Source organism: Zonotrichia albicollis, chromosome 13 (assembly GCF_047830755.1).
Source record: "Zonotrichia albicollis isolate bZonAlb1 chromosome 13, bZonAlb1.hap1, whole genome shotgun sequence".
Classification (NCBI taxonomy): domain Eukaryota; kingdom Metazoa; phylum Chordata; class Aves; order Passeriformes; family Passerellidae; genus Zonotrichia; species Zonotrichia albicollis.
The window spans coordinates 15,853,458-15,863,869 of record NC_133831.1 but is presented as its reverse complement, the minus strand read 5'-3'; the positions used below and the strand labels follow the sequence as shown (position 1 = coordinate 15,863,869).

General features: G+C 40.4%; 1 protein-coding gene across 1 annotated transcript; it reads right to left on the bottom strand.

Moving 5' to 3' along the window:
- Positions 1-546: 546 nt before the first annotated feature.
- On the bottom strand, positions 547-9,659 carry CLEC3A (C-type lectin domain family 3 member A). Its single transcript, XM_005490063.3, has 3 exons — positions 8,681-9,659; positions 7,573-7,653; positions 547-4,933 (listed from the first exon to the last, which is right to left on the bottom strand). Exons 1-3 carry the CDS (start codon positions 8,793-8,795, stop codon positions 4,542-4,544), a joined length of 588 nt encoding a protein of 195 aa, XP_005490120.2. The 5' UTR covers positions 8,796-9,659; the 3' UTR covers positions 547-4,541.
- Between the last annotated feature and the right edge of the window lie 753 nt (positions 9,660-10,412).

The following is a 10,412-nucleotide window of genomic DNA, read 5'->3' as shown; positions in this document are numbered from 1 at the left end:
TTATGGACCTCCAGCTAATTCTTGTTTTGCCTGAAAATCAGTTTGAATTCAGTAAGAAGCTACCATTACAGTAATTTACATTCCTGATATCTACTGATCCTGTAATTCAGTAATAAAAAAAAACAAAAACCAATCACAATTGCCTAATCTACTAACTTAATTTAGAGATGATCTAAAAAGAAAAAAAAAGAAGCATTTATGGAAGTGCAAATTAATGGCTGCATTGGATTTCATTTCAGCTGGTAGACAGTGACCTGAAAAACGCAGTGCATTGGTATGGCTCTATCAGAGAGAAAAATTTCCTATGCTTAGAATATCATGTTGGCACCAAGTAGGTGGACTTTGAAAAGGGTTCAACTATTGAGTGTTGAACACTGTTGGACCTTGGGTCTTGGGTCAGAATATACTCCTTGAAACCTGGTCATGAGCTCCCTTGAAAGTCTTGCTTTGACTGCACACGATATTTGATTAAAGGTGTTGACCTTTCCTTATGAGAAATATATATATATATATATATATTCTCTGGGTTTAAAGAGGGACCAAAGGGAGAGTTACTTCTAAAAATAATCTGTGCTTGTGCAGCCTTTAAAAATGAAAAATATATCTTTTAAGAGTAATGGTTAACAATGTGCTCTCATTACTCACTTCTAAATTGCTTTTCTTGGCACAAGCATTTCTATGTGGACTCCTATTCCATTGTTGGAGAGAATCCAGCCTTTTAACTCTTTGATCAAACTGATAAAACTCTTGACAATTATTCTGTCTTTAATGGTAACAAGAAACTCCCAAAGTATGTTAATAAATATCTCCAAGCACACACTTTTGTAGCTCTAAGCTACACACAATCATCTAATGGGATCCTCTGCTACAATATTCAGGGACTAGTTGGAATACTCAAATGTAGCATGTAAGAGTGTTAAAAAGCAGATCTCAGCTAAAGATCATATTCCTGAATGTTTTTCACATGATTCATTAGCTCCTAGCATCAAGTGCCATCCCTCTGGGAGAAGAGCTTGGTAAGGCACTATTTAATTTTTCCTCAATGAAAGTCAGCTGTGTCTTGATCTGACAGAAGAATGAGGACCCTGCCCTGTTTCCTGACACAAGAGGGAAGCAAAGGTGTCTGTGAGTGTGAATGCTCTGCCAAGCAGGGGGGTGGCAAGAAACACAGGTAAGACAAGCAGGGGTTCTTCACTGAAGTGAAGTTTGTTGTATCATGACAAAAAAAAAAGTATTAAAATCACCTTTTAATACTATCCAGTTGACATGGAAGCTAAGGGAGACTTATGGTCAATTTTATTTTCTTTTTGTTTGACCACAAAACCAGACAATCCATTCTTCACCCAGCTCTGTCAATGAGCTTCTTTCTCCAAGGTTTTTTTGTACCCTGCATAATGAAGAACATCTGTACCTTGAGTAAAGCTTGACATTTCCCTGCCCATTCACCAAAGGCCTTTTTCTCTTCTTTCAATGCAACACTACAAACTCAGTGCCTGGGAAGGAAACCTGGCGGAGTCTCCAGAACATTCTATTCTGATCACCTTCCCTCAATATTTCAGCAGAATTATCCAATTCATATGGTAATCATTTCCTTCTAATCAGTGTTTCCTATGTAACCTTGTTTATTCACTCCTACTTATTCCCACTTGCCAAAAAAGCCAAATTAGACTATTGGGGGCATCTGTCTTTCATGACACTAAGAACAGATTAATCATGCTGACAGCATGCTAACAAAAGGATGGTTTTCATTAATTAGCACTTATAAATAATTTGTTAAAGGTTACAGAGTGCTTAATGTATTCCTTAGTAAATAGTTATTACATGAACCAGCCAACCAATAAATTGCTTATAGCTAGAAAAAGCTGTTTTCTGTTGGGCTTAGAGTATTTCTCAACCTTCCTGAAAACCAAGGGCCACCTACTATCCTGAGCAAAATGCTGATTGCCTGGTCTTGTGGAAATGGAGTATTTTGTACCTCATTGCCATAATGTGTTTCATATGAGTTTATTATATTTTTATTATTCATAGTAACAGATCTCTCTTTATTTTGCCTTGATTGTTTGGTAGTGTGGATGGGATTGATTTTTTTGAAAGGGGAGAGACCATTTTGTAGCCTGCTTGGTGGTGTCTGGCAAACCATTAAAGTTCAGGTTGAGGTGTAGTGATTTATGGTATGCACTGCTCAGGTAGGGTGCTGTCAGCAACTTCTTCATTAACCCTTCCTAGAAGTGCCCTCATGGACTTAGGCTGTAGTCATTAACATTACTGAACATACACATGTGGAAACAGGTACAGTTCTGACATTCTGAAACCATCTGATTTTATTTTAACACTAGCAGAATTTCAAGTTTCATAGGGCATCTAATGAAGACTAGAAAATCTGGGTTTAAAATTTTGAAAAAAGGCAGCAAAGCTTGTCTCTGGTGGGCAAGGGCTACATCAAGTCTCCCAACACCCCTGGTATGTTAGCAAAATCCTGTGGATGCTACTTAATTACCATATATTGGCAAATATATTTAATATTTTTTATATCTAAAAATATAATGCTGTGCAGGTAAAATTCTGAGAAGGTTTACATGCTTATAAAATTTCTATGAGCCCATTGTCTTCTGTTTATCCAATGTTTCTACAGCAGAGGACAGAAAGGGAAGCTGAAGATGTTTTCTTCATTACCTGTCTCTGATCTCAAGAGCTCCATGTGCATTCCAGGGTTCTGCAATATAATCAGGGCTGATCCCAGGAACTCAGCTGGATTCTCCACAAGCACCATCCACTGTCACAGGGTTGTTTTTATTGCCAATCTCAACATGAGAAATGTTTTCTTACAGGATCAACCAGAAAGTATTTTTTAAAAATTAGATTTTTATGTGATAATTTTATACCTTGTGGAGAAACTCCATGTAGTGGCTCATGTTCTTTAGAATGGGCACACCAGCAGAACAGCCCATGAAAATGTAGTCCTGTGCCAATTACACAAGGTGTAGAATTTGTGGTAAATTTTCACTTTGACTGTAGCTTTAGGGATATGCTGGGATACTGACTCACTTCAGACAAATCAGAGGTTAAGAAGCCATACAGGCTTTTAATCATGTACAAAATTATTTACCCCAACCATAGCAAAAGCTGGTAGATTTTGAAAGAAAATTGCATATATTTGGGCCTTTTTTGCTGCTCTATTTCAACTCTGGAGTAAATGAGAGAATTCAGCATCAGATTATTTTACAAATACATTAAGTGATGCAAAATGAATTTAAACACAACACATTGCAGAGGCCTTGAGTAGATAGATCTTATAGAGCTTTGGGGCTGTATTATACAGCAGGGATCCAAATTGTATCCTGTGGCCTGTAAGTACAATAGTAGAAAAAAATACCCTTTTTGAATCCTCAAGAAAAGTTCTAGGAAAGAATGGCCTTCACAGGGGTGCATAAGCTGTCAGAAATACTACAACAATTAAATAATGGTAATTGCAGATTTATTGCATAATTTAAGAAAATCTTGCAGGTTTAATAGGTAAGAAATAGGAATTATCCTCCAAGCAGCAATATATTTAAATATTTAAACAAAATGAGAGAAACTGCTATTTATGACATGCAGGCAAATCTCTGTTGTGAAGTTCTGACCAGCCAAAAGCAGCCGGCACATTTTACTTCATTTTCAAATGCCAGGTATTAAATTGGAACACCAATTGCATGTGGTCTGGCCACACTGCTGTTCCCCTGGGGTGTGCTGCCCTTCCCATGGGAGAGGAGGGAAGGCTGTGCCAGAAGGGAGCTCCTGTCTCCCTCCTGGAGCTTTCTGGAGCTCCCTGTAAATGGCAGAGCCTGTCTGACCCTGCAGGAGACAAGGCTTAGCAAGGCTTCACACAGCTGAGCATGATCTGCTCCCAGGCTGGTTTCTTCTATGGGAATGTTCCAAATGACATTTAATATTTAACCATAATTGAGACATTTAGAGGCAAACATGTCTGGACTAACTGATGTTTTGAAACAGCTACTCCCCCTTTTTCTAGCAGTGTATCGCTGTGAACTGCATGTAGTGAAACAACACCAGATTTTTCTGTTTCATTCAGTATTCTTAACCCATAGGTGAAACTCTTGGCCACAGATTATTCCAATTATACATTGTAAAGGATGATCTTTGTTTATCACAGGAGCTCACATAATCCCAAAGTCCCTCTTAAAGTTTATAACAGAGAGAATCCCTTCTGCTCATACTGGAAAGGGTTACCATGCAGCAGTATTTTCTAATTCAAGTACAGAAATAGGAGGTGAAGGAGCGCAAACATCCGGCTGAATTAATATGCCAAAATATGATACATTGTAGGCCAAAACATAATATATATTCCTGCACATAATGAGAGTACTCACTAAACATTTTTAGCATATGAATAGAAAATAAATTACCAGAGAAAACTTGTGTTTCAGGAAAGAGTGAGTTCAAGGCAGGAGAGGGATAGTTTTAACTCCTCACTCTCTAAGTAGGAAGGGTTACTAAGCAAAAATGTGAGTTGATAACCCAAAACATGGCCTGGTTTGTGATTATGGGATCAGGAATTCACAAACGTATCTCTTGGCAGTGCGGCACACCTCATCCACCCACTTGCCCTGGGCTGCCTGAGACAGGAAGACACAGTTTTCCCTCTTGCCCCCGTTGGGCTGGGCACGGTCCCAGTTGGAGTAGAGCAGAGCCATGCCATTGACATCCACAAACCTGCCCTCGTGGGCCATGTCGGTGATGCCCAGCCAGAACTCGGACACACCGGCCGCGCTTTTCCTGCCGTAATCGCGAAGGATGTTCGTTTCCTCGTTGTTCCTGGGGATAGCCAGCGTCCCCCCCTTGGCTATGCAGTCCTCATTGGCCTCGTGGAACTGCTTGGGGCCTTCTGACATGAGGTAGCACTTCTTGTGGGCCTTGGTCCCACGAAGGCACACTGTGAACAGACAGCGGTTTGCACGGTCAGTACCAGGCTGGGCCTCAGCTTTCAGTGATGGTTCTCCAAATGAATATTTTCCAAAAGCACCTTGGAACTTGAGCAGAGAAATCCTTCAGCAAGTGAAAAGCTGTTGACTCCACAGAGTGGGCCTGAAATTCAGAGTAAGGTCAGGCTTACCTGCTGGTAAGTTCATGTAGGACCCTGTGTGCCACCAGCACATCAGTGTGCCCTTGGGAACAGACTGCTGAAATATAACCCAGGCCTCTTCTCAGTGCCCCTTTTACCAAAGAGTGCTGCTTTCACACGATTTCTACCTTATTTCAGCAGTCCTGAGACTGGTAGAATGGATGAGGCTTGTTCTGTTGCCAGATAATTTGGTTATTGGGAAATCTGTACTTGACTTTATAGCAGAGACAGATCTAGATATCTTTTAATATTGGTGATATTTAAGTAAAGTAAATTTTCTCATCTTATCTAAGCTCAGTCTCCAGCAAGCAAAGGCAGGACAGAAATGTGCTGTATTAAATGTGTCCTGTTCACCAGGAAAATACTGATTTGAAATTCATAATACAAATCCCTGAGTGATTACTAAAAGTGTAATTCTACCTGTAGAAGATTGCATATTCACCTCCCTTGGAATTTATTTTCTTTCCAGCAAAGTCTTCCCCTTCAAACTCTAAATCCAAATGCGGTAAAGTGACTTAAATCTATAAGTGCACAAAAAAAGTGCACACTTATTACTGAGTTTACACAACAATCTGGACCCAGTCTTCTAAACATTTGAATTTATAAATCTGTTTGCTTTTACTTCTGCTGGGGAAGTCTTGATGTAAAGTCTGAATGGACCAGAGGGTTAATCTGGCAGCTGCTCTGTCGCTGAAGTTGCCTTGCAGAGCTGCTGCTGGGGTTGCTCCAGCCTGAGGTCTGTGGGGGCAGGAACACAGGAGGGAATCCTTAAACTTTGCCTTCCTGCTCTCCTAATGCAGATTTGTGAAAAATTGATTCTCCCAAAAAAAAATAATGATGGCAAGGTGAACCCTCCTTGGTGGAGTGTTTCTTCTGAGCTGAGGAAGGTACCAAAGGTCTGGAATAGACTCCTGTAACAATTAGTTCTAGAATCCTGCGTGTTTTTTACTTGCCTATTATTTAATTTAATGTTTAAGATCATCTTGTACTTATGTACATCTTCTGTCCTGATGTTTTCTATAATCTGTTTTTAATTCCTGTCATCTCTTCTTGTAAAAAAATAATTATGTGTCTGATCAATAGGATATGGAAGTCACTTTGGACCCCATCCTTTGTCTCAAGTTTTTAGTATTTCCAGTTGTAGTATTCACTGCATTCCTTAGCTGCATTTTCAGAGTCATAACTTTCTATCAGGGTTTAACCTTCAAATTTTAACCCTTCCAATGGCCTAAGTAATGAACCTATTTATTAAATGTGGAACTCTTTAACAAATTTATATTTATGGAAAAGATCAGAGAGACTTCAGCAATGATAAGAGCTGGATGTCTTTAGGGAGGGAGTATGTGCTGCAAAATATGTGGCAGCATTTCACATTTCACTGTGTGTAGAAAGGAGGCCCAGGAAGTTCAAGCAAAAGAAGAAATCAGATTTTTATGTTGTGTCCTGGAAATGTTCATAAGCTAAAAATGGAGCTCCTTTTTTCTGTTGTTACAAGGACATTTACAAAGGCAGTCAGAGCTAGGGGGGTGATAGGTGCCTTTTTGCCAGATTTGGATTCCAGTTGCACAGTGTGGGTTATAAATTTAGAATAAAGCTCAAAATAAGTTTTGAGGAGAGAAAGTCTCCCAGTTCTGGTTTCATTTCTAAGCCACTGCATGCTTCCTCTCAAGCTCCTTCTGGAAGCAACACAAGAATTACTTTTAAACAAGAGTTACTTGTCTAGAACAGGCTCCCTCTTTTAAGAAACTTCTGAAGCCTTCTTATAAGACATTTGAAATAAAAATATTTTGTAAAGCCCCAAAAGCTCTATGTAACCCAAGACATAAAACTGAACAACCCAGATATTACCATCCCTAAAGAAAATACATTCTGTTTCATGAGAATGATGTAATTTCCTCTGTAATGTCTTCTTGTACATGTTTAAATGCCAGGTTTTATGTCAACAGCTGTGAAAAAGCACAACTGTCTAGTAGGTACATGTGTATTTACCCTTCTTATTTTGTTTGGAAATTTCCATCTGGTTATTGAAATACTTAAAGGACTCTGCACGCTGGTCCTGAATATTTCTGAAGTCACGGTGGATATAACTGTAAAATTTTATGGCAACATTCACATTTGAATATATGTTCACATCAAAGCTGGGCACTTAACTCACTGACCACCTGAACTCCCAGACCCAGGAACTCTCACGGTGATGACACAAAACTCAGAGCTTGAAGTTGTGCATAGCAAAGACAAATGTAGTTCTTGCTCTCTGTAAAGAATCACCACTCATTCCCTGATTTTACTCCATTGTTTCCTTCCACACTTGTCTGGTAAAGCTATGGCACACCATGGTTTTATGGAGCTGCACCCCTCAGTTATAAAATCCCCTTAAAGAGAGGGGTGGGGGTGAAGAAGAGAGGCAGTGAGAACTTTTGGAAGCCACTGACCAGCATGAGCTGCTTTACCTGACTGGAGTGCTTGTATTTCCTTCAGAGCATTTACTTCTCGCCACAGTTTGTCAATCTGGGTCTTCAGGTCATCTTTTTCTTACACAAGAAGAATACACAGAAATTAACAGATAAGCACACAGTGAAAAAAAAATTACATGTTAAAAACTGTTTCAAAATGTCATGGATTACTGCATTGCTGAGATGCATTTTGATTCTTTTAAAAGATTTGTGCTTAATGAAAACATTCCTCTAGGATTTCTATAAAAACATGAGGAACCCACTTTTACCTTTCCTTCTCATATTTTATAATGGATGTTGCCCTAAAAACTGTTTGAAAAGGAAGTTCTTAAACTGTGTGGCTCCAGAGCAGCTCAATCTTCTTGAATAATGGCTTTATCAAAGCCACATTTTTTTAATTAAATAGGAGTTCAAATACTTGCCATCAGTGAGCCTCCATCATACCTGCTTTTATTAGAAATACATATTTAAATTAAATACACAGACATTTCTAAACAACATTCTGTGGGTTTTTATTTACTCTTAAGCTTTGCTGTGGTTACTGATGCTTTATCTTCTGCTAATTCATTGATGTTGACCTGCTAATTAGTTTGACTTGCCATTTCACAGTGCTTTTCATACAAGTGCAGTAATTTTCCACAAAGAGTAGACAGACATTCTGTTAAAATTAGGAAATGGTGCAAAAATCTGAACAATAATCCTTGGACCCTGAATACTTCTGCTTGTTTCCCCCATATACACAAATTTGAATTTTTCTGATCTTAGCCAATATAGCTACATAACTAAGAATGATCAGCCAGAGTCCTCTCTCAGCTGTACCTGTGAGTTCTAAATAATGTTGACAGAGGTGAACAGCCAGAACAGAGCAATATATTTGCAGCTGTTATACAGCTCTATTTTCATAATTCATCCTGGCACCTTATTTGTGGCTTTGCTAGCTCACATAAAAATATTTAAAAGACAGATATGATATAGACTCAAGTGTCCTTTATAAATAAACATTAGTGTAATGTTAGTTTCTGGTTCATGCAGTGCTGTTTAAAGTACACAGTAAATTTGCATAGTCTCTAAGGTTCTATCCCTCCTTCCAGTTCAGACCCAGTACCTTTCACTCTACGTTTGCTGTGCTTCCTGGCTTTGAATTTGGAAGCCTGGCTGATGGTCTGGTCCAGCAGTAGTAAGCTTATGAGTAGAAAAATCCAAAGTCCAGTTTGTGCCATGTCTCTTTGAAAGACCCTGGGAAGGAGCTTGAGGAGATTCCCTTCAGCAGCTCTGAGAGAGGCCACCCAGAGCCATCTCAGCGGGGACTGCCTGGGCTCAGCTTTATAAGGTGTGCTGGCAGCCTGGGCTGCACTCCGTGCTTATGAAATGTGTTTGATGCCTGAGCTGGCTGCAGCACAAGACACCCCCTTGTTCTGCCATCCCATCTGAAAGTGCTGTTTCCATTCTGAGCTCAGCTGTCCCAGCCCTGAGCACTGCCCTGATTGCCTCACTGTGAGCTTAACCCCGGAGCCAGAACTGGGGAGGAGCAGACGGTGCCCGAGCTCTGCCAGCCTCCAGGAGGGGCAGCCAGAGGATTCCACAAGTGCCAGGGGCTGGCCCAGCACGGCTCTGCCCCAGCCTGGTCAAATCAGGACATGGCCACCACCTTCCACTGAAGCACTGCCAGGATGCTTCTCCCCCAGTAAATGCAAGCACTGCAACTACAGACCCACACCGAGGATAAATACATTAAAATCACATTATGTGAGGAGTGCACATATTGGTTTATGGAGAGTTAATAAATGCCTGATAGGTATGACTGCATTTCTGGTTGAGAACAGCAATCAGCAGGGTTTAGTAAGGGGAACAAAAGGTAGCAGTGCTCTCCCAAAAGGTTCCCAAGTTCTGATTGTAGAGTCAGAGGAAAGCACAAGGTGCTTGAAGCAGCACAGTGTCTCTCTGGAGTCTGGAGAACTCTCTGAGTTTGAATCTCTTTCATTTGCCCTTGGGCTCTGTGGGGGCTTCTGTGGGGCTGCCTTTAATTGGGATTGCTATATGAAACAGAACCTCTCCCTGATTTTGGTGAACAAATGAAATTGTCGCAAAAATATTCCCATCCATTCCACTTTTTTTTTTTTTTTCCTTTTCCCGCATTAAAATAGGGTTTAATTAAAATGTGGACACCAGAGCCATTGATGGGTGCTGGCTGGTGCAGTTCATGTCCTTCAGTTCTTCCTGGCATCCCTTTGCCATGTGTCTTTGCCTTGATTACATTCTGCTCATATTGCTGACATTTTTAAATCAGGACAGTAAGATCAAGGGATTCACTACTTTATTTTCAAAAAGCTGGGATTTAGGAACATGCTGGTGTACTGCATGAACACTTGTTGGCTTTTTCCAACCCCCACTGAGGCACTTCAGTACTTTCAGGGAAAACCACACCTGCCCTGTCTGTCCTGGACACTTTTAAAAAACTCCCTGCATTCTCATAGTCAGCAATTAGCAAACATCTCTTACCCATTAGCTAAGAAACTTTCCATAAATGCATCCTGATATGATCAAACTTATCCAGTGGTCCTGCTCCAAAATATTGAAGTATTAACACAGATTGTGTAGGGGAACTTCTGGATGAACATTGCTCAGCCCTCAGAGCTGTTTTGGAGCACAGCACATGAGAGATGGCTGTTGTGGGTCCCACCCACCCAGTACTGCCCAAAACCTCTCACACAGCTGCAAATTTCAGTCCATGGTAAAAGTGGAAAGGGCTGCAATTCCAACTAGCACCCAGAACTGAAATGTGAGCTGGCAGAGAGGAAAATCAGGAGCTTTGCAAGGGTCTAGTTCAAGATTTAATC

Coding starts and splice junctions, on each gene's coding strand:
- CLEC3A (XM_005490063.3), bottom strand. CDS start 8,795: ATGGCACAAACTGGACTTTGGATTTTTCTACTCATAAGCTTACTACTG. Junction 7,654..8,680: donor CAGCAAACGTAGAGTGAAAG/GTACTGGGTCTG, acceptor TTCTTGTGTAAG/AAAAAGATGACCTGAAGACC. Junction 4,934..7,572: donor AATACAAGCACTCCAGTCAG/GTAAAGCAGCTC, acceptor GTCTGTTCACAG/TGTGCCTTCGTGGGACCAAG.